Source organism: Oncorhynchus masou, chromosome 2 (genome assembly GCF_036934945.1).
Source record: "Oncorhynchus masou masou isolate Uvic2021 chromosome 2, UVic_Omas_1.1, whole genome shotgun sequence".
Lineage (NCBI taxonomy): Eukaryota > Metazoa > Chordata > Actinopteri > Salmoniformes > Salmonidae > Oncorhynchus > Oncorhynchus masou.
Window position 1 is genome coordinate 21527281 of NC_088213.1, and position 24813 is coordinate 21552093.

Genomic DNA, 24813 nt, shown 5'->3' on the forward strand with positions numbered 1-24813 from the left:
AATTTTAAGACCCCTTGAAGTATAAAAAATATATATACACATTATTTGATGAAACATTTTATTTGGCCTTACTGCTATTAGCCCACACAAAAGCATTGAATAACAGATTCACGACATGGAACAACAGATAGTCCCCCCCCAAAAAAATCAAAAGGACGTTTGTTCTGAAGTGTCTGTCCTATATCTGAGAGATATAAGAAAGATCAGGAAACATTTGTTATTTTTGTTGACATATATTTGACCCCTTATTTTTGTCACTTAACAGTCTAACACCTCGATCACAGACAGCGTTAAAAAGAGTACGCAGCATCATCTGGATATGTGTGCCACAACATTTCAATATTCACCTTCTGCTACCATTTCTGTCAAGCCGTCTACACATACAGTTGAACGCATATGTTCGATAAATCCAACAAATGCACCACACAGAATGCACTGCAACTAACTCTGCAACACAAAGCTGCAAGGCAAACACAGCATTCCATTGGAAATGAATGTACTTCTGGTGTACCAAAATGCAAGGACAGCTGTCGGTGTGATCAAGGAGTGAGCCCTGTCTAAGCTGGGGGTGGAGGGGTTACTAAGCTATATGGAATTGTTTTAAGATGGTCATACCATGGATCATTTTGCTATTTGATTTTTAATTTTAAGACCCCTTGAAGTATAAAAATATATATATAAAAATATGTGTAGAGGGTAAGCTAATCCTAGGTCTTTGCTAAGGCTAACTTCTGGAATGGGCCTATGGTGCTGTTAAAATTCTGAAATGTGTTCAACATTACATGAGTGGGCAAATACTTTTTAACAACAGGAGAAAACACATTTACCAATCATCATTCATGGACATGACAGCATGCTAGTAACACCGGCCTGTGATAGCATGCGGTAGTTGATTGGTTCATGGCACTGCAGAATGGGTGTGGTCACAAACATAAATGTGACCCTGGGTGAGGAGGGGTGTCTGGGTGTTGTTCAGCTGTCCTTCCACAGGGTCACGTCTTCTTCCTATTTCTCCTTCTGTCCTTGGTAGTCAACACTGTCTGAGTGTGAATAACCAATAGATGATGTCATAGATTCAGCAGCCCAGGACAGTCTTACAAATCCAAGCCCAGTTTCCACAGTGACCAGACCCCAGGCTGTCAAACATCAAAACAACCCTATCGGCTGGCTGGGGGGTAAGGAGCGAGAACAGGACTTGGCATCATGCTACCTGAGAGGGGTAAACAGCACTCCAATATAGCCTATATATAGTACACTACATTTGATCAGAGGTCAGAAGTGGTGCATTACATAGGGAATAGGGTACTATTTAGGACATAACCCAGGACAGCCAGCCAATCACTCTGGCGCAAGACGTCATGTCAACACCTAGCCGCTCCAATGAGCTTGGATCTTAACCCTCATGAGTCCAATCGAAAAGGAACACCATGTTCCAATGTTCCATAGTTCCGATACCCTAAATGTGATATGTTATATTTTAATCTTAGCCGATATGTATCCCGGAAGCCATTTGAAGCTGGACGCACTACTGTATATCTTACATAGCTTTGTGATCTCCATCACACACACAATGTTTATGAAAGCAGTCTGAAAAGTCAGTGGAGTTTAATGTTCTGCTTTTACCAAACAGTAATACACTGTTGGCCCACCTGGGTGCATGTGAAGATGTCTATAGGAGTGATAACACAGAAGTTTCATAGTAGTGGCCACACACAGTCTACTTCCTGCTCGTTTGCTAGTGGACCACTAGAGGGAAGTAGTGCACCTACTGTAAGCAGGGTATTTGTACTCTTTACAGACAAGAGCACCTGTTTGAATTGAAATTATTAAATTGCTAAACTGTACAGAGAAGTGTATTTGTATCCAATGAGATATTGACTTGAGTGACTTTACTCAGCACTGAGGCATATTGTAGTAGGCCTACATCTGAAGGGGCTCTGGTTGTGTTTAGCTGATGTTGAAACTGCTGAGGCCTAGAGATGACATAGGAAACCATGATGATAAATGTATTAATTTGATCATAATTAGGGGAACAGTTATCCTGTATAGCTGACAGGCATATAAGCATTATAACTTCTACCATTTATAAATACTGTAGAAATCAACATGTTGTCTCATATCAGAACCAACATGATATCTTGAATCACAGCTGTAGAGTAAATCAAGTTACCTGGTTCTACAAGACCTTGTAACAGAGTGGGAGGAAGCTGGGTGAAAAGTTCAGGGCCATGAGGCGTTAAAGGTCACTATTTACGCTTCAAGACTGCTTCGATCACGTGGATTGGGATATGTTCCGCATTGCGTCCAACAACAACATTGACGAATATGCTGATTCGGTGAGCGAGTTCATTAGAAAGTGCCTCGGCGATGTTATACATATCTTGTATATATCTTGTAGAAAATCCCTTCCATTACGTCATAGGCCAGGTGTTTCAGGGTCATGTGACATGGCCTCGTGGTCTATTGATCCCAGCAGCATAGCAGCATACACACCCCTCTAAGAATGTACAGCCAGGCAGAGGCTAGCCAAGGGCCTCCCTCTTTGTCCCTACTATGGCTTCTGATTGAGGGCTGTGAGCCAGCTGTGTGTGTGTGTGTGTGTGTGTGTGTGTGTGTGTGTGTGTGTGTGTGTGTGTGTGTGTGTGTGTGTGTGTGTGTGTGTGTGTGTGTGTGTGTGTGTGTGTGTGTGTGTGTGCGTGTGCGTGTGTGTGTGTGTCCTGTACATGTACGTCCGTCATCACAGGGTGGTGGTGGGAGCCAGCAAAAGAGTGGAATAATTCCGCTTGATAATAAGCAGAGACACACTGCATCAGCTTTCCATGTCAAAGACAGGGCCTGCAACTTACTGAGACATCCTGTATCAACCTGCTATGTAAAAGACAGGGCCCGGAACTTACTGAAACACGACAATGGAAATGTAAAAAAGTGTAATTTAAAATAGCAGCGCAGTAAGCATGTACAGTGGGGAGAAAAAGTATTTGATACACTGCCGATTTTGCAAGTTTTCCTACTTACAAAGCATGTAGAGGTCTGTAAAATATTTTTTATCATAGGTACACTTCAACTGTGAGGTATGGAATCTCAAAAAATCTAAAAATCCAGAAAATCACATTGTATGATTTTTAAGTAATTAAATTTGGATTTTATTGGATGACTCCCTCCAAAGATTTTCAATTGGGTTCAGGTCTGGAGACTGGCTAGGCTACTCCAGGACCTTGAGATGCTTCTTACGGAGCCACTCCTTAGTTGCCCTGGCTATGTGTTTCGGGTCATTGTCATGCTGGAAGACCCAGCCACGACCCATATTCAACGGTCTTACTGAGGGAAGGAGGCTATTGGCCAAGATCTCGAGATACATGACCCCATCCATCCTCCCCTCAATACGTTGCAGTTGTCCTGTTCCCTTTGCAGAAAAGCATCCCCAAAGAATGATGTTTCCACCTCCATGCTTCACAGTTGGGATGGTGTTCTTGGGGTTGTACTCATCCTTCTTCTTCCTCCAAACACGGCGAGTGGAGTTTAGACCAAAAAGCTCTATTTTTGTCTCATCAGATCACATGAACTTCTCCCATTCCTCCTCTGGATCATCCAGATGGTCATTGGCAAACTTCAGACGGGCGTGGACATGCGCTGGCTTGAGCAGGGGGACCTTGCTTGCGCTGCAGGATTTTAATCCATGACGGCGTAGTGTGTTACTAATGGTTTTTATTGAGACTGTGGTCCCAGCTCTCTTCAGGTCATTGACCAGGTTCTGCCGTGTAGTTCTGGGCTGATCCCTCACCTTCCACATGATCATTGATGCCCCACGAGGTGAGATCTTGCATGGAGCCCCAGGTCGAGGGTGATTGACTATCATCTTGAACTTCTTCCAGTTTCTAATAATTGCACCAACATTTGTTGCCTTCTCACCAAGCTGCTTGCCTATTGTCCTGTAACCCATCTCAGCCTTGTGCAGGTCTACAATGTTATCCCTGATGTCCTTACACAGCTCTCTGGTCTTGGCCATTGTGGAGGGGTTGGAGTCTGTTTGATTGAGTGTGTGGACAGGTGTCTTTTATACAGGTAACGAGTTCAAACAGGTGCAGTTAATACAGGTAATGAGTGGAGAACAGGAGGGCTTCTTAAAGAAAAACTAACAGGTCTGTGAGAGCCGGAATTCTTACTGGTTGGTAGGTGATCAAATACTTATGTCATGCAATAAAATGCTAATTAATTACTTAAAAATCATACAATGTGATTTTCTGGATTTTTGTTTTCGATTCCGTCTCTCACAGTTGAAGTGTACCTATGATAAACATTACAGACCTCTACATGCTTTGTAAGTAGGAAAACCTGCAAAATCGGCAGTGTATCAAATACTTGTTCTCCCCACTGTATATATAATCTGATGACTGTCTATGCAGAGTAACATGGGAGGAATTATGATTGGTATCTTTGAACTTGATTTATGTGTCACTCACTCAAAAATCTGGGAATTCATAGTGATAGTGCCAGTTACCTTCCCTAATCCCTAGTGCACTGAGATGCATGTTGAGTTGTTGGTATGCTGGAGAGAATGCAAGTTAAGGTGAAAAGTGTAATATCCTTCTTTAGAGTTATTTTGATTTTGTTTTGAATTTGTTGTCCATTCATTGACTAACTAATGACCTAGAGCTACACAAATGAGGCATCATGCACCACATTTTTGGAGGGGACACTGGTGGCCAAATTATATTTTTTTGTTGTACATTTTGCGCAAAATGTACGATATTGTGTGTATTTTCATTGTGCTCCGTCAGTTGGATGAGCAAATGGCAATGTACCACCCACACCTATAGATCTTGAAGGGAGTATATAAGGCTGTTCTATTCCTATTGCTTTTCCTCGGAGGGTCTGACAGAACAGTGTCAATCACAACACAATGAGAGCACAGGCAAGGACCAGGGTGGTCGAACAGTGTCATCACAGCTTAACCAAACAGCAGCCCAACAGATGATGAAACTGACATCCACAACTTGCACGGCAATTCTGTGAAAAACTCACTGAGAACAGCACTTGTTTACATGTTATATCACTAGCATAAAAATATCACAGAGAAGTAACCATAGCAAAATGTTCTATTGCATTTAGACTCACATTTGTCCCAGTATATTTGTCATATGCAGGATCAACAAGCTTGTTGCTGTGGAAGGTCAGTCATTGTAACCAAACACTTTTATGTTTAGAAAGTGGGAGCGATGGGACTGGATGCCTGAATTTACAGCTCTTTTAAATGGACTTTTAAGTCTGGTGTCATCATTCTGATTGACAGGGTCATATGATACTTTGGCACCACGGGCTGTATCAAACACTAAGCATGCACGCTGTTTAAGAGAAGAAAAAGCGCAGTCACCCATTGGGTCACATGAAAGACCCTCTGCTGTTTTAGAGGGAACGTTTTCCAATGGTATCCAAGTCACACACTCGCAGTGGCCTAACTTTCTTAACCCAATTCGTAACATTTGGAGGACAACCAACTCTTAGATGGCCTTGTGGCCTCTGACTAAGCATTGTTCCCTATGGATTTATCTCCTCCACAATGCTGCAACAGATATCATCAAAACTCTTTTCTACAGATTCTTTCCCAAAGGGAGTTTTCCTTGTGGTTGTGGGGTATTGTACTTAAAATGGTTTGAAGGCTAGTTTTGGAAAATGTGATGTGCTCTTGTGCCTATTTGTAGGCCTGTTATAAATAGGTTTGGCAGGGTACACATGCTCATGTTTGATTGGAAATTGCACAGTGCCTTGAGCCGGAGAGAGTGGTGGGTCCTTATACAAAGAGACAAAAGGAAAGCTATGAATGGTGAGTTTACCTCAGATATCTGATGGAAGATAGCTTGTCGATGAATGATGATATAATGGATGTGTTACCAACTGAACATAACAACATTACTTTGAACAAACATCTCTGTTGCTGATATCAGTCTCTATAGTATAAGGCATTACACTACAATTGATGAAGACAATAGAAGTGTTTGTTTTTTTTAAAACATGTTTTCAAGCTCATAAATATTTACCAAAAAAGGGAATAATCTTGATTTTGTATCTTGTTATTAAAAATAACTTAGTGTCATCTTTATCTCTCTTTCAGCTGCTATCTCCCAGATTTAGAGCCACAGAAGAAAACCTCATTTGTTTTGGTGGATGTACATCATCATCTGTTGCCTTCTCTGAGGAAGTTTCTCCTGGGGATTTAAGTTTGAAAGAGAAACGGTATCTGTTGGAGAATGAGTTCCAGGAGGCTGATGACCCGCTCCTACTCTGCGGGGGACGGGAGGTCCAGCTCCCACAATGGAGATGATGTCATAGGGAGTAGCAGAGCCAGCAGCCGCAGCTACCTCTCTGATGTCAGGCCTGAAAACAGGTACACAACCCCTCAGCTCAACACAGGAAATATTACTGTACCTCAACAAGCAACAACAAAGTTAGAATATGTTTATTACCACATCCCTCTCCTTTTGGAGTGAAGTTTAACCATTGATTCGGCATCATTGCATTATGAGGTCTTAATAATAAAACAATAATCATTGAATTTATAATGCCTTTTTAAATTAAAATGATTGGATGGCTTGGATGGAAATGATTTCTCAGTGTGTTAGTTAGTTATAGATAGTTGTATTAGCTATATTTACATAACATTTACATTTGAGTCATTTAGCAGACACACTCATCCAGAGCCAGTTATAATGCATTCATCCAGAGCCAGTTATAATGCATTCATCCAGAGACAGTTATAATGCATTCATCCAGAGCCAGTTATAGTGCATTCATCCAGAGCCAGTTATAATGCGTTCATCCAGAGCCAGTTATAATGCATTCATCCAGAGCCAGTTATAATGCATTCATCCAGAGCCAGTTATAATGCATTCATCCAGAGCCAGTTATAGTGCATTCATCCAGAGCCAGTTATAATGCGTTCATCCAGAGCCAGTTATAATGCATTCATCCAGAGCCAGTTATAATGCATTCATCCAGAGCCAGTTATAATGCATTCATCCAGAGCCAGTTATAATGCATTCATCTTAAGGTAACTGGATGAGTCAACCACATATCAAAGGCATTGTTGGTTTCCATGGTGTCGTTTACTGCATTGAGGATTGTTTGAATGGCCAGCTGATAGGCACCACTCACTACTGGCTCATACAAAGCTCTGACCATGAAGGTCAGCTCTCTGCTCTTTATAAATAAACTGCATCTCACTGCATGAGCCTGTGTAAAGGCAAACCGTCTTCCAAAATGCATCCTACAAATAGAAGAAAAGTTCATGAAAATCCAATCTTCCTACAACTGGGTATGTCTACTTATGGCCAAGTGCGTGCTGCAAAACTATCAAGTCAAGTGAAAACATGTATTCTTAATTATAATAAAATAAAATATTAATGGTACAGATAGTATCGTCATGTAATACTTGCTGACGTCACTTAGTGTTTTTCCACTGTCAGTGGTTGGATTTTGTTTCACTGTAGACAACAGGCAATAGTCAGTCAAGATACAATCTCAAATAAACCATGGCCTTAGCAGCACCCTATCTTAATGATCTGGCCGAGAGCCTGAAATAGATGACAACACCAGACAGAGTGACTAGACCTACACTTAAACACTCTGTTTATGGCCATGATTACAGGCATGACATATCCACCAATTAAGATGTTGCACTCTATGGTGTATGGAGTGATATTAGTTCCAACAGAAGTGGAATCTGAATTGAATAATTTTCAATTCAAAACACATTTCTGAATACAAATGCTGTTTTTGCTGGCATTAATGTCACTCAATAATGAGCCTTCAATACCTGCATTCTGTATTGAAAGCTCTATATTCATATAGAGTCATGTAAAGTTGAAGTCAGAAGTTTACATACACGTTAGCCAAATACATTTAAACTCAGTTTTTCACAATTCCTGACATTTAAAAATTCTCTGTTTTAGGTCAGTTAGGATCACAACTTAATTTTAAGAATGTGAAATGTTAGAATAATAGTAGAGAGAATTATTCACATTCACATTCCCAGTGGGTCAGAAATTTACATACACTCCGTTAGTATTTGGTACCATTGCCTTTAAATTGTTTAACTTGGGTCAAACGTTGCGGGTAGCCTTCCACAACCTTCCCACAATAAGTTGGGTGATTGTTGGCCCATTCCCCCTGACAGAGCAGGTGTAACTGAGTCAGGTTTGTTGGCCTCGTTTCTCGCACACACTTTTTCAGTTCTGCCCATAAATTGTCTATAGGATTGAGGTCAGGGCTTTGTGATGGCCACTCCAATACCTTGACTTTGTTGTCCTTAAGCAATTTTGCCACAACTTTGGAAGTATGCTTGGGGTCATTGTCCATTTGGAAGACACATTTGCAACCAAGCTTTAACTTCCTGACTGATGTCTTGAGATGTTGCTTCAATATATCCACATCATTTCCCGTCTTCATATTGGGATGGTGTTCTTCGGCTTGCAAGCGTCCCCCTTTTTCCTCCAAACATAACGATGGTCATTATGACCAAACAGTTCTATTTTTCTTTTATCAGACCAGAGCACATTTCTCCAAAAAGTACAATCTTTGTCCCCATGTGCAGTTGCAAACGGTAGTCTTTCTTATGGCAGTTTTGGAGCAGTGGCTTCTTTCTTGCTGAGTGGCCTTTCAGGTTATGTCGATATAAGACTCGTTTTACTGTGGATATAGATACTTTTGTACCTGTTTCCTCCATCATCTTCACAAGGTCCTTTCCTGTTTTTCTTCGATTGATTTGCACTTTTCGCACCAAAGTACATTAATCTCTTGGAGACAGAATGTGTCTCCTTTCTGAGCAGTATGACGGCTGCGTGGTCCCATGGTGTTTATACTTGCACACTACTGTTTGTACAGATGAGCGTGGTACCTTCAGCCGTTTGGAAATTGCTCCCAAGGATGAAACAGACTTGTGTAGGTCTACAATTTTTTTCTGAGGTCTTGGCTGATTTCTTTTTATTTTCCCATGATGTCAAGCAAAGAGGCACTGAATTTGAAGGTAGACCTTGAAATACATCCACAGGTACACCTCAATTGACTAAAATGATGTCAATTAGCCTATCAGAAGCTTCTAAAGCCATGACATAATTTTCTGGAATTCTCCAAGCTGTTTAAAGGCACAGTCAACCTAGTGTGTATAAACTTCTGACCCACTGGAATTGTGATATAGTAAATTAGAAATTAAATAATCTGTCTGTAAACAATTGTTGGAAAAATTACTTGTGCCATGCACAAAGTAGATGTCCTAACCGACTTGCCAAAACTATAGTTTAACAAGAAATTTGTGGAGTGGTTGAAAATGAGTTTTAATGACTCCAACCTAAGTGTATGTAAACTTCCGACTTCAACTGTATGTCTTCATTACTGTAAAATTAATTTCATATGGACTAAAAGATGGGAATTTGATGTGAATTTGATAACCAATTTGATAAGCAATTAAATGTAATAACCAATTAAGGGCATTTGATAACCAATTAAAAGCATGACAATTGGTGATAGTTTATGTAAGAACACTTCTTAGTCCATCTTCATTCATGCCAGAACACCTATACATTGTGCCTGATAAGCTGCTTCTATTTGCATCCTCTCTGCATAGCTACTCCAGTCACAGCTATTCTCAGTACAGGCCATCAAGGTACTGTCATGTATTTGTTTCATGAAATTCATTTCAACTAACACCAGCACTTGCTATCTTTTAGCTTTCCTTTAGCCTGGCTTATGTTGACATTGAGGATGAAAGATGGAACAATGTGTGCTTGTTGAAGTATGTTGGCTGATATTTGATTATAGTGATATTGGACTGCACCAGATATTGCATCACAAACTACATAACACTCATTTTGACCTCTGCAATTCTTATGAAAAGCAAAACAATCCATGGATATCAAATCACTAGTATATGGAATCACATTACCTTACAGTATGTAGGGTTGAATGTGTTGATAAAAATGTATTTATATATTTTACAAATTATTGCATTTTATATTCCATATATTTTGGCTATCTTCCATTGCCTGCATAGAGGATTACATATTTTGAAAATAGTTTTGACCCAGGTGAGAGACATTTGTTTACATTTGAAAATGTAACTAAGTGTGTTATGCAGGAGCACACTACATTGTGTTATGGCACAATTAACGGAGGCGACCCAGCCAACCTTTGAGACGACATTAAAGTCAAGAGCCGTATCTGAAACCTGTAGCATCAAGTTCACCTGTGAGGTGTCAGGTAAACTCTCCCCTGGTGTGTGAGTGGGGCAATACGTTGTTTGTAATAGCCTACATACTTTGTTGTTGTACTTGCTAACCACTATTATCTATCTGAAGATTTTACAGTAATTGTGAAATATAGTCTCTATAACTGTTTCTCTGTTTCAATTTGACTCCAGGTCACCCTGCTCCTGAAGTAACATGGTATAAAGATGATTTGCAATTGGACAGATACTGTGGACTACCTAAATACAACATTTCCCGCAATGGACAAAACCATTCACTGCACATTTACAAGTATGTATCAAGATCATAATTGTCATTTGTATTGACGATGTTATACATTATCATATTGATGTCAGTTTGGTTTGTATTGATGCACACAAATATTATTTCAAACATTGTGCAGCAACTGTATAATACAAGTATCTATGATTTGTTTTCTTTACAGTTGCACCATGGAGGATGCAGCCATCTACCAGGCGTCAGCCAGGAACAACAAAGGCATTGTGTCCTGCTCTGGAGTCCTTGAGGTGGGGACGATGAGCGAATACAAGATCCACCAGCAGTACTTCGCCAAGATCAAACTGAAGGCCGAAAACACACGCAGAGAGCTGGAGGAGCCCAAGCCGTGGGACAAGGAGAACCACGCGTCTCCTGGTAGTCGGCAGGAAACACTGAGGACCATCAGTCCAGACCGGTCCCAGAGGAAGCGACGGTCCCCCATGGACCCCAGCCTCAGTGCCCCCAGCTTTATGGAGGATGAAGTGGTTGAGGAGAGCACTCAGGCTCATGCTGGGGAGGCAGAGGCCAGGCTACAGGACACACCTGTGGTGGGGGAAGAAAAATGGGAATGTAACAGGGCTGGGTCTTCCAATGTCAATGGACAGGCAGCCATTACAGAAAATAGCAGCAACAAAGGCCGGACGTATGTTTACGATTCAGTGCAGAAGTCTTTTGCTCCACACACACCAAAAGCATCACTGGCCAAGAAGAAGATAAAGATCTCCAATGGAGAGGATAGTGGGATGATGGCTGATAGCCAAGCAGGGAAGAAGCCTGAGGAGAGAGGGATGAGTGAAGAAGGAGAGGTCAGTATGACACCCTGTCTGGTTGAGTCCTCACCCTCACTGGGGTCATCAGAAGAGGCCCTGGAAGTGGAGAGTGCTGTTGAAACTTCAGCCTCAAAGACAGAGAATGTAAAATACATGAATCAGTCTGAGAGAGCCCCACTGAACAACACTGTGTCCGTAATGGAAGAAGTGAAGGTCCAAGTGAAGGAGAAAGTACCTGTACAAACCCCACCACACAATGGAGAGCCTAGCATCCTGTCTCCTTCTACTGGGCTCCTCTCTACAAGGGAAACCATCTCAGGGAATAAGAGTCAGAATGCTGCAGTGGCTCAGGTGACCCAAAATGTTGGAAATAACAATATTATGGGGAGTCAGAGTACAGTTCCTCCTGTCACCTCATCACAACCAAGTTATTCAGCTAAACTAAAACCACAACCAAGTCCTTCAGCTAAAATACAACCACAACCAAGTCCTTCAGCTGAACTAAAATCACAACCAAGACCTTCAGCTAAAATACAACCACAACCAAGTCCTCTTTCAGCGAAATCACAATCACAACCACATCAACCAAGTCCTCCTTCTGTGACGTCACAACCACAACCAAGCCCTTCAGCAAAACCACAGCCACAACCAAATCTTCCTTCTGCGAAACTACAACCACAACCACGTCAATCAAGCCTATCAGTAAAATCACAACTAGGTCCCTCAGTAACACCACAACCACAACCAGATCCTCCTTCTGGGACACTACAACCACACCAATCAAGTCCTTCAGTAAAACTACAACCAGGTCCCTCAGTAACACCACAACCACAACCAGATCCTCCTTCTGCAAAACTACAACTACAACCACAAATACGTCAACCAAGTCCTTCAGAGAAACTCCAAGCAAGTCCTTATGCGAAACCACAACCACAACAGATTACTCCTGCGAAACTACAACCACAACCACGTCAACCAAGTCCTTCAATGAAATTACAACCACAACCACATCAACCAAGTCCTTCACGGAATTTACAACCACAACCAAGTTCCTCTGTCACACCACAACCACAAGCAAGTCCTTCAGTAACAACTCCACAGGTGTTGAGCAACACACCAGAGAACATTGAGGTAGACGATAAGCGTTCTGTCCTGGAACACCTAAACAGCACCACTACTCCCCTAAAAGGTCAAACTGAATGCCCGGGGAAGGATTCAGCATCAGTGCTTGAGGTGCTAAACTCAGATACTTATTCCATTCATGGAACTGGAACTGCAGTTGAAGTTGCTGGGGAATCAGTGGAGTCAGTACTAACATCACCCTGTAAGAGCAGCGAGGCTGTCTCTGCCTTGCCTCAGCGTCTGTGTGAACAGTCAGGGGATCAGCTGTCTGTGGAGGAAACAAGCATGTGCCTAAAGAATGTGTCTTTGTCTCGGTTGCCTGCGCAGCTGGGTGGGGAGGTGAGTGTCTCTGCCCTGTCCCTATGAGCTCATGGATTGCCTAACTTTTCCAAAACACACCAGCTAGATCAGATCAGTAACATAAGCATCCACATGGCTATTATTAGACTTTACAAGTATGCCCCTCTCTGTGTGACAAGACGTATGTGTAATGATGCACGTGCTGGCACGGACAGCAGGTATATTACCACTGCTACATATCGAATGGCTGAAAACATGAATATAGAAATCACAGAGTACCTCAAGGCTTCTGTTGTGCGTATGATTTGTGCAATAAGGATTTTGGAAGGTCAACAATCTTAGCTTGTGTGACAGTGTGGGTCTTTAAGGCGACTGTGAATGGTCTTGGTGGTGGAAAACACATGGCATGAGAGTGAAAAACACAATGGAACAGATGGTACAGCAATGATGCCTTAAAAGGTTTTGGATTTGTCCAGACATAGAGGCAGAGAGCATGATGGGTAATATTTTTGCTATCCTTGAGAGTTGAGCTGCACTGTTATCCTCGTCTTTTAGTTACGCTGTTGGTCGCAGCCATGCAAACAGAGAGGAAGATGATGTCGTTTTTGTCTCTCATCCAAAGAGGTGTACCTCATTTTAGGCATTGATTATTTTTTCTCTCCAATTTGGGCTTTTTGAAACACTGCATCTTCTACTGAACCCAAGAAAAGTAAGGTATGGAAACAAAGTACTGTGAAAATAATGTTGAGACAGACTTCTGTCCACTCTGTTCCATCAAGCACCCCTTTGAATGATCTATATTACATTGTCTCCCCACTAAACCTAAAAATATTCAATGTTCCATGTCTGTCTGTGCTTAGTCCACTGTCATACTGTGAACACTGTGTGAGAGAGAGAGACAGGTTATAAAGCACTTTCGTGTTTCAATGAAACCAAAGTAGGCCTACAATAGATTTTTGTACAATGTGAACCTAAGAGCATACTCTCCCTTCTGTACATGTCATTGTAAATGTTCATGTACTCCCCATTTCAATATAATTTGTCAGTTGATTCTTCAAAGGGAATGCACTATTATTTCACACAACACCATATTTTAGTTATGTGATATTGAAAGTAGAAGCAATGTGAATGGTTCTTTCAGTAACTCTGGACTTATCTCATTCACTGATGAGGTCACACCGGAGCCAATCCCTCTGGTGCTTATTTCAAATGAGTTACATATCTCTTACTGTTTATCTAAGACTAAAGGAACATGAGCTCAGACCAGGAGTTAATCTCACAACAGATCCACATTCACTCTGCACCTGGTCGAAACATTAGACTACCTCGCCCTGTACTGTGGGACTGCACTGTGTTTGTGAGGGTATTGTTCATCTCCATGGCTCATCAAAGGACATATTAAGTGAAGTAATAATCATCTCATAATCAAATGAGTGCAGCTTAACAACGCTACACCCCAGTAGCACTATTAGACAGTATTCAAATCTTTCTATCTGAAGGGTTGAACCTGTGTGAATTATAGTGATTTGACTACAAGCCATAGCTGTCAAGTCAAGAACAGTTTGTGAGATAGTAACAGAGTTATAACTGGAAAACAGGATTGCTTCATCCATTGACCAGGTTCCAATTAGTAAATATGTCTGAGCACTCAGCACTTCACACGAGAGCTCAAAATTGAAAACAAGATTCATTCGTTAGATACATTACATGACCAAAAGTATGTGGACACCTGCTTGTCGAACATCTCATTCCAAAACCATGGGCATTAGTATGGAGTTGGTCCACCCTTTGCTGCTATGACAGCCTCCACTCTTCTGGGAAGGCTTTCCACTAGATGTTGGAATATTGCTGCGGGGACTTGCGTCCATTAATCTACAAGAGCATTAGTGTGATCAGGCACCTGTCTTGGGTGATTAGGGCTGGCTCGCTGTCGGCGTTCCAATTCATCCCAAATATGTTCGATTGGGTTGAGGTCAGGGCTGTGTGCAGGCCAGTCATGTTCTTCCACACCGATCTCTACAAACCATTTCTGTATGGACCTCGCTTTGTGCACAGGGTATTGTCATGCTGAAACAGGAAGGGGCCTTCCCAAAACTGTTGCCACAAAGTTGGAAGCACAGAATCTAGAATGTCAATCTATGCTGTAGCGTTAAGATTTCCATTCACTGGAACTAAGGGGCCTAGCCCAATCCATCAAAAACAGCCCCAGACCATTATTCCTCCTCCACCAAACTTTACAGTTGGCACTAAGCATTCAGACAGGTAGCATTCTCCTGGCATCCGCCCCTAGATTTGTCCGTCGGACTGACAGATGGTGAAGCATGATTCATGATTTCAGAGAACGAGTTTCCACTGCTCCAGTGTCCAATGGCAGCGAGCTTTACACCACTCCAGCCGACGCTTGGCATTGCGCATGGTGATCTTAGGCTTGTGCTCAGCCATGGAAACCCATTTCAGAAAGTTCCCGACGAACAGTTATTGTGCTGACGTTGCTTCCAGAGAGAGTTTGGAGCTCGTTAGTGAGTGTTGCAACCGAGGACAGACAATTTTTACGTACTACACGCTTCAGCACTCAGTGGTCCCGTTCTGTGAGCTTGTGTGGCCTACCACTTCAAGGCTGAGCCGTTGTTGCTTCCAGACGTTTCCACTTCAAAGTAACAGCACTTACAGTTGACCTGGGCATCTCTAGCAGGGCATACATTTGACGAACTGACTTGTTGAAAAGGTAGCATCCTATGACGTTTCCATGTTGAAAGTCATTGAGCTCTTCAGTAAGGTCATTCTACTGCCAATGTTTGTCTATGGAGATTGCATGGCTGTGTGCTCAATTTTATACACCTGTCAGCAACGGGTGTGGCTAAAATAGTCAAATCCACTCATTTGAAGGGGTGTCCATATATATACACTACACATGTACACATGTTCGGGGTCACTCCGTGGTGCTGGTCTTCTAGGCAAAGTTACAAAGAAAAACGTATATATCAGACTGGCCAATAAAAATAATAGATTAAGATGGGCAAAAGAACACAGACAGAGGACAGACGAACTCTGCCTAGAAGGCCAATATCCCGGAGTCGCCTGGTAACTGTTGACGTTGAGACTGGTGTTTTGCGGGTACTATTTCATGAAGTTGCCAGTTGAGGACTTGTGAGGTGTCTGTTTCTCAAACTAGACATTCTAATGTACTTGTCCTCTTGCTCAGTTGTGCACCGGGGTCCCCCACTCCTCTTTCTATTCTGTTTAGAGCCAATTTGCGCTGTTCTGTGAAGGGAGTAGTACATAGCCGTTGTATGACATCTTCAGTTTCTTGGCAATTTCTCGCATGGAATAGACTTCATTTCTCAGAACAAAAATAGACTTACGAGTTTCAGAAGAAAGTCTTTTTTTTCTGGCCATTTTGATCCTGTAATCGAACCCACAAATGCTGATGCTCCAGATACTCAACAAGTCTAAAGAAGGCCAGTTTTACTGCTTCTTTAATCAGAACAACAGTTTTCAGCTGTGCAAACATAATTGCAAAAGGGTTTTCTAATGGATCAATTAGCCTTTTAAAATGATAAACTTGGATTAGCTAACACAACATGCCATTGGAACACAGGAGTGATGGTTGTTGATAATGGGCCTCTGTATGAATACTTTTAAATACATACTGACATTTTTTTAAACTAGTAAACACATCTGCAGTCGACAGAGCTTTGCACATTGTGGATGTGGAATGTTTGTCGGAGAAAAGGTCAAGCCTTTGTTGTTATTTTAGTAGTCTTTAACACTTAACTTTAACATTTAACTTTGGTGACTTGTTCATAAGATGCTTTTATTTTTAACCCTTTTTCTCCCCAATTTCATGGTTTCTAATTGTTTTTAGTAGCTACTATCTTGTCTCATCGCTACAACTCCCGTACGGGCTTGGGAGAGATGAAGGTTGAAATTCATGCGTCCTCCGGTACACAACCCAACCAAACCACACTGTTTCTTAACACAGCACGCATCTAACCCCACCAATGTGTCAGAGGAAACACCATGCACCTGGCAACCTTGGTTAGTGTGCATTGCGCCGGCACAGGAGTCTCTGGTGTGCAATGAGACAAGGATATCCCTACCGGCCAAGGCCTCCCTAACCCGGACGACGCTAGGCCAATTGTGTGTCGCTGTACAGACCTCCCGGTCAGTTACGACAGAGCCTGGGCGTAAACCTAGGGTCTCTGGTGGCACAGCGGACGCTGCAGTACAGCACCCTTAACCACTGCACCACCCGGGGTGCCATGCTTTTATTTTTGATGTGTATATAACAATGATGTGTGTTTATGTGTCATGGATATGACTGCAGCAAAGTATTTACAGAATGTAAATCTGTCTCTGCTTTTATTGTGCCTCAAGGTTACACAGAACCACAGACAGACAGAGAGAGAGTGGAAGGGAACACCTGTCGGGCAAGAACCTGTAATACTACCCATCCGGAGAAAGCTGGACGGACAATCACCTTCGCCACGACAACGTTCTCCATCGTCATCGGACATAGAAGTCACAGCAAATTCCAACAAACGATCTCCTACTTTGCACAATCCTCCGAGCCAATCGGCCTCTGACAAAATGATGCAGGGCACACAGGATCCTTCCAGGGGATCAAATGAGAGTCATACATTACCTTTTACAGAGCCACTAAAGTCACCCCTGGAAAGCCCGGGTGTTGGTGAGAAAACCTTGGGGTGTAGTGTTTCCTCAGTAGGCCAGCAAGGCCAAGTTGAGATAGCTATAAAAACCGTTGGTGAGACAGAAATACAAGTTGACGTTAAAGTACAGGGTAATAATTTGGCTGAGATATATGCACAGGAAGGCAGTTATGAGAGAAGAGTTGACATGGAAACTGTTTATAAAGTTAGCAAAGTTCAGGAAGGTGAAATTGAAAGACTTACGAAAGCACCTGAAAAGAAAACCGTTGAAAGTATAGCAGTGGCTGTATGGGATGAGAAGAGTATACCTGTGTTGAAGATAGCAGAATGCCAAGATCTTTCTCTAAATCCCCACTTTCAGCCTATTATTCCAGACACATCACAGATGGCTGACACAACAACAAGTGTCCCAAACACAAACATCTCAGAGCAACAACCAAAAGCCCCAACACCTGTAGCTAAAGTAATGTCTATTGCTGAGATTCTAAGGTCACAAATGGAGAAAAGTGCCCCAACAGAAGTAAGTCCAGTGTCACCCATTTCAGATGCACCCATTTCAGTGGCACTTATTTCAGTAGCTACCATTTCAATGCCCCTTATACAAAGTCTAAACACAGACCAACAACCTAAATGTCCCCCATCAACTGACATACAGGATTTGAGAATGCAAAGTCCAGAGTTGAGGATGGATGAGACAGAGTACAGGCAGGAACCTGAGAAAGACACTTGTAAGAAGGAAACTGATCTGTCTGTCAGTTCTATTTCAGCTTCAAATGTAGAATATAGATTTAATACCTCTGAACCAGAACGAGTTGAGTCCCCCATAGTTAGTCCTGTGACTGAAGCCTCACCTAAAGCTTTCGTTATTCCTCCTATCTCTATTGTAGACATGGATGGCACTTTAGAGAACAGTAATCCTCCTGTATGTATAGTTATGGACATTGAAAGTGTCATGGATACAGAGCGGGAGCATCTTTTGGATCATAATGCTGATATTAGTCTGGCTGTGAATAAGGATGGTCAAAAAGAGTCTTCTCTTGTTACTCCTGAGCAGAAGTCCTTGGACACTACAGTTCCTCCTCCATCCATCTCATCTGTTACCTTTCCTGCAGAGAAACAACAAACACTAGAAAATACAGTCAAAGGGATGGATTCTTCACACTCACTGCCTCCAGTGTTCAGCAGTCGACATGGCAGAGACAAAACGTGTGCTTCTCCCCTTTCAGAGCGTTCAACAGAATCTAGCTCACTTCCTAGTGCCACTGAGAACCAACGTTTATCTACAAAAAATACAGGATTTACAAACAACATTGCAACCCCAACATTGCAACCTGTCAGTGAAAAACAGAGCGACTCTTCACCAGATACTGGTATGATTTTAGGTTCGGAGTGAAGCATGCAAATCTGATGTTCCTCAGCCTGGTCCTCAGACTGTACGAAGGTTTGATACCAATGGTTCCCCAAGTAGTGAGACACAAGGGTCAGTACCTGTTCCCACCATTCCGTTGGAGAGCAAAAGCTCTCCATCCAAGGAGGTGAAAGTTGAGGAATATTCAAAGCCAGACTCTTCAACATCTGTCTCAGTCACTGAAAGCAGTACTGGCCTGCTGAAGGGATCAGACAGTGTGTCCCCCATGCCCTCAGCCACACCAAAGGAGCTGGCCTCCGGCGCTAGACGCAAAATCTTAATCCCGAAACCCAAAGGAGAGGACCCTGGAGCTGTTGCTTCGCAGATTGACACCCAGAGCCCCCAGAGAGAGGAGGTCCTCAGGATGAGCTCCAGGCTATGCCCAGAGTCCTCCTCTCCCATGTCCCCTGGGCTGTCCCGCAGGTCACCCCTGCTGCAGCCCCCCAATGGCCAGCGCACCCCTCCAACAGAGAGACGCTCCCCACTGCTCAGTAGGAGGAAGCTGGCTCCAACACCAGAGACCCTCAAACAGAGCCAGGAACCTGCCCTGGAGACAACCGACACTACCAAGACTGAGGAGAAACCAGCTGAGAAGGACAAGCATAACCCATTCAAAGGTAAACTCCTTTCAAGATATATCAGCTTAGTGTAAAAAAAAAAGTTTAAAGAAGGGGTGAATGATGTTGGCATACTTTTAGAGAGTAGCTAGTCTTATTCAACTAAATTAACCATTGGAGTCAGTGTAGTTTCTTTGGCTAAGCTCCAGTAGGGAGTGGTATCGAGAGCCTTCGTGCTTCCTCTGTTTGCTTTGACACTGTCACGAGATGGATCGTCAGTTATAGATATAGAATTAATAGAACTGGCTTACAACCTCTAAACCTGGCAATTTGACTGTGATAAGGTGGTCATTCTATTTCTATGAGGCCAGCTACTTGCCAGGTGGGATTACATGGAGGCTTAACTGAAACAGTATCCATATTACTTAAAGTTAGGAAGCTGAAACATAAGAAAGTGTCTATCTTTACCTAGTTGTGCCTGTCTATCGGGAGTCCCTCTCTTACTGGCACTAATCTCTCTTTCTCCCCCCCTCTGTCTACAGCTCCTCAGGTCATCAGGAAGATTAGAGGAGAGCCCTTCTCAGATGCGGCAGGACATCTGAAGCTGTGGTGCCAGTTCTTCAACGTTCTCAGTGACTCCACAATTAAGTGGATCAGGGATGAAGGGGAGATCGCTGAGGTTAAAAGAAGGTGAGTCCTCCATGCAGGCTGCCTTGACGTGAAATGCTGTAGCCAAAATGTGGAAAATATTGTTTATAAAAGGTATTCAACAATAAAATAATCACGATCAAAGACGGTTTTCCTGATGGCAACAATGATAAGGTGTTGTAGAGACACCATGTGGCTGAGAAATTCTAGTTAGAGCTTTCTGAAACTCTGTTTATTTTGCTGTTCTGTCCATCCCTGACTCCTGTGTGTTTCCCAGTGCAGGAGATGAGACTCAGGTAGCGTTGGCTATTGTCCAGACGTCCAGCAGAGACTGTGGAGTTTATGGCTGCACCATCACTAATGAATACGGGACAGACACAACAGACTTCCTACTGAGTGTTGACAGTATGTACACTAGTGTCTCAGTTCAATCTCTGAAGTTGTTTCAACACGTTATCTCCTATATCTTTATATCTCTTATCTCTCATTCTGTCGACTAAAATCTATTTTTTGCAGTACTCTCTGGCGTATTTTATCTCCTATATCTTTATATCTCTTATCTCTCATTCTGTCGACTAAAATCTATTTTTTGCAGTACTCTCTGGCGTATTTTATCTCCTATATCTTTATATCTCTTATCTCTCGTTCTGTCGACTAGAATCTATTTTTTGCAGTACTCTCTGGCGTATTTTATCTCCTATATCTTTATATCTCTTATCTCTCATTCTGTCGACTATAATCTATTTTTTGCAGTACTCTCTGGCGTGTTTTATCTCCTATATCTTTCAAGTTTTATTTGTCACATGCACAAGTACAGTGAAATGCTAAACTTGCAAGCCCTTCCCAACAGTGCAGTATTCAATGTCAAATAGTATAACAAAAAAACTGGAGAAATAAGAAATAAGAGAGGAAGCAAAATAAATACAAGTATGTAAGTTATATACAGGGTCAATGCCAGTACCACATTTACAATGTGCAGGAATAGTGGAGTAGTTAAGGTTGATATGTACATGTAGGCAGAGATCAGGAGGAAGTGACTGGTAGCAGGATTAATAATAATAGTAAACAATATGGCAGCCATATAAGTGGAGAGTGGGTAAGTGCGTGGTGGTGAGTGTGTGTATATGAGTGTGTGTGGGTGTTAGCGTGGGTGTGTGAGTGTGCAAGAAAGTCAGTGTAGGCGTGATAGGTGGATATACATAAACTGGGCTGAAAAGTGACTGGTAGCAGGAATATATAAATACTTAGCATCTTGCAAGCTCTTATTCTTTCTACTCTGTCTTTTTTTGCAGTACTCTCTGGCATGTTTCTGCGTGAGGATCAAGAAGGTAAGATTACATTTGTCTATTATTTGTTAGGATGTAATTGGTGTTCAATACTGTCCGTTAACACCCCATAATTTGCCTTGTGAGGCACCTGATCCCCCAAGCTTACATGAATGGTTAGCGCCGTTCAACTAGCCATTCATGGAAGCTTGCAGGATCAGGTGGCTCACGATGCAGCCTCATAATACCACTTCCAGTGCATTATATTTGATGATGTTACTATCTTTCCTCTCTACAGTGGGAGAGGAGATAGAGATGAGTCCACTACTGTTCACCAAGGGCCTGGCTGACTCTGGCGTCTGGGGAAGTAAATTCTTTGGGCGTATCATGATGGAGGAGGCCCATATAGGAGAGGGCTGCTCCCACAAGGCCTGCAGAGTGAAGGTCATCTATGGGCTGGAGCCAGTGTTTGAGTCTGGGACCACATGTTACATCAAGGTGAAGAGCCCCATCGCCTACTACGGAGTCAAGGAGGAGAGCAACCTGATCGAGAGGAACCTGGCAATCACTCAACAGGTGAAGGGTTTTACTTCTTTAACACGAAGTAAATGTTTAATGAGAATCAATGGAAATTGGGCCAATGTAATAATATTATTGATGTTATGAAAGGAATCAAAAAATCATTTAGTCAAAGCTCTGATCCCTAACCCATTTAAAGTTGTTTTGTCCGATCATGAATATAATCTTCTTTCCATAAAGGAATGTAGACTTCAGAACATCGCTCGTGAATACTGCAAGATCTTTGCTGCGGAATGTAGGGTGATAGGAACCTTTGGAGAAGCGCTGGAGTGAGTGAGATCATCAAAATGATACGAAACTTGCACATAAAAACAATGTTTTTTCATATTATTTCACTACTTTGTTTAGCCTTCTGTCATACCACAGTGTGTGTATGTTCTTGGTTACACAGAGTGATCCCAGTCCACCATATGTATCGGCCTGCCAACACCATTCCCCATGCCACGGTGGAGTCTGACCTGAAGGGGGTCTATCTGAGGTACTGTCTGATGGACGCTACAGGCCGGCTGGTCATGAGAACTGGCTCGGAGGCGGCACTGAAGTGTTGTACTCTGCAGCACTGGATCCTCCAGTGGACCAATGGAAACCTGCTGCTCACTCGGATGGAAGGTACAGTGTCCATAGTCTCGGGTGACTAACTCTAGCAGGATAATGCTTTGGCTGAATAACAGAACAGGTGAAATGAACTGTAATTGTGATTGTGCTGCAGGTGTTGACTTCAAGATCACAAACGTTGGAATTTCCATCAAATCGAAAGGGTTGGTAGGCCTATAATTTATTCTGTTGTATTTTCTGAACATTGTGTTCTAGAGATATTCATGACTACATAGACCATTTACAATTACAATTACAAATACTGTAATAACAAAATCTGGCAAGAAGCTCTGTCAACAAACTGTTCCTTTACTCATCTGTAACATTGAATCTGTTGTTATTATTCCAGGTACCAAAGTCTCACGATCACAGAAAACCCCAATGTGTTTGAGCAGTTTGTCTCTCAGCATCAGTGTAACTACTACTGCGGCCTCCTCAGCCTGAGGTCCCTGAAGACACAGGACTCCCTGCAGACCCCAGCCAAACCCAAGTGCTCCAGGAGCCCCCTGCTCCACCGCAAGATGGGCGGCTCCTCCAGGTATGAACCACTGCCATTGTGCCCTTCAGCAAGGCACTTAAAGGACAACACCACCCAAAAACTATTGTTTGGTATTTTTTCATTAGTCTTTTGTTGATATAGTCCCAAAATGTTTTGCATGTCAGCAATCAAGTTTTCAAGATATGTAACGTTCAAAATGGAGAAATCTGGCCCGAATAATGCATTTTGCATCATATGATGCAAACGCAGCATCAGAGGATGCAAATTGCATCATTCAGACAAGATTTCTGTATTTTGAAAGTTACATATCTTGAAAACTTGATTGCTGACATGAAAACATTTTTGGACTATATCAACAACGGACTAATGAACCAAATACCAAAAGATAGTTTTAGGATGGAGTTTTCCTTTAACCCCCAAACCGTCTCCATCCAAGGGCGCTGCGCTGTGGCGGACCCTGTAACCTCTCAACATGTGTGTCTAGGGGTGTTATTAAAAGGGTAGAAGTCGAAGTCTGTGCTAGCCAAATTGATTAATAAAGTACCTATTCTATTCAGTCCCCAGCCCTCCAGGAAGGCCACAGGAAGCCCTCGGCAGATCAGAAAGCCAGCACAGCCAGAGGACAGCAAAGCCACCGCCAAGCACAAGGCCGTTGATGTTCCTAATGTTGTCTGAAGTTAGAATCGGCCGTAGAAAGCAAGCAACTGCTTTTCTCAATAAAGAGAATAAATGCTGAACCAGATATGGAATTACTGCCAGACTTGTCCTCCCACCTATAGAGCTTTCGGGGAGCTGGGAGCCGGTCTGGGATGAAAGGCTGGTGACCCCTCCTACAAGCCGTGACAGACAGACAGACAGACAGACAGACAGACAGACAGACAGACAGACAGACAGACAGACAGACAGACAGACAGACAGACAGACAGACAGACAGACAGACAGACAGACAGACAGAAAGATGAGATCAGAAGGAGAAAGAGAAGGCCAGGTGATGGAAGAACTTGAATGTTTCCAGAAATGACAGAGGCTTCATCCACATCTCTTAATGAATTCTGTGTTAAAATAAACAATGAAATGCCACCTCAGTTTTAATGGGCATGTCGCCTCTGTTGCCAGAATCGGAGACAATGAAATAAATGACACACTAATATATCCTTGAAATAATTAAATTACACATTAATTTCACTAATGAATACATTCTTAATTTATTGAGTAGATCACATAAACTTTTAGGCTAAAGCTTTCACATTATACAGGAATTCCTATTGCATATTAGTAATAATTTGTAGTAATAATTCACAATAATAATTCACAAGGTTAGCACGCCAGCTCGATTCAGGTCCCAACAACATGAACATCTAGGAGAAATAAATTTAAAGGGATTGTTATGGAGTTAAAGGTGATCTTCAATGGTGCACAGTGCTCAGGATAATAGTTATGTTAAGAAAACTATGCCCTAAGAATGTAGCGTATATTGTTTTCCATGACACTGTAAATAAAAACGTGGTTCTTTTTATACTGTAAATGTGCCTACGTTTTCATGTTGCAGTGTATGACATTCATAGAAAATGCTCACGGGATGCAATGGCTGTAAATTAAAATGAAATATATTGAAATTAATCCTCTTATTGACCAGGCTGTGTTTTGAGTGCTACCCTGGAAACCATTTGACATGTAATGTATCTCAGTGGTAAATAATGACGTGGGCTAGCCGCTATGTCACTTGCTGTAATCTGACATATAAGTATCTGACATGACAGATGTAGGATCGTAATTTGGTCACCCTGTTGCAGGAGAACTGCACCACTTGGGAAATTATTTACCTTGACGACATATCCATAATCTATAAGCATTTCATGAACGTGTTATAACAGATCCCAACCACAT

At 42.3% G+C, this 24813-nt stretch overlaps 1 protein-coding gene across 1 annotated transcript; it reads left to right on the top strand.

The window, feature by feature from the left end:
- Positions 1 to 6245: 6245 nt before the first annotated feature.
- LOC135553773 (alpha-protein kinase 3-like) lies at positions 6246 to 24137 on the top strand. Its single transcript, XM_064985717.1, is given in 16 exon segments — positions 6246 to 6382; positions 9617 to 9655; positions 10127 to 10248; positions 10409 to 10526; positions 10681 to 12745; positions 17084 to 18757; positions 18759 to 19401; positions 19884 to 20031; positions 20267 to 20394; positions 21282 to 21317; positions 21553 to 21830; positions 22014 to 22102; positions 22225 to 22442; positions 22543 to 22591; positions 22777 to 22965; positions 23484 to 24137. Coding segments are annotated over 16 exon segments (6051 nt in total). The 3' UTR covers positions 23602 to 24137.
- The last annotated feature ends 676 nt before the right edge of the window (positions 24138 to 24813 follow it).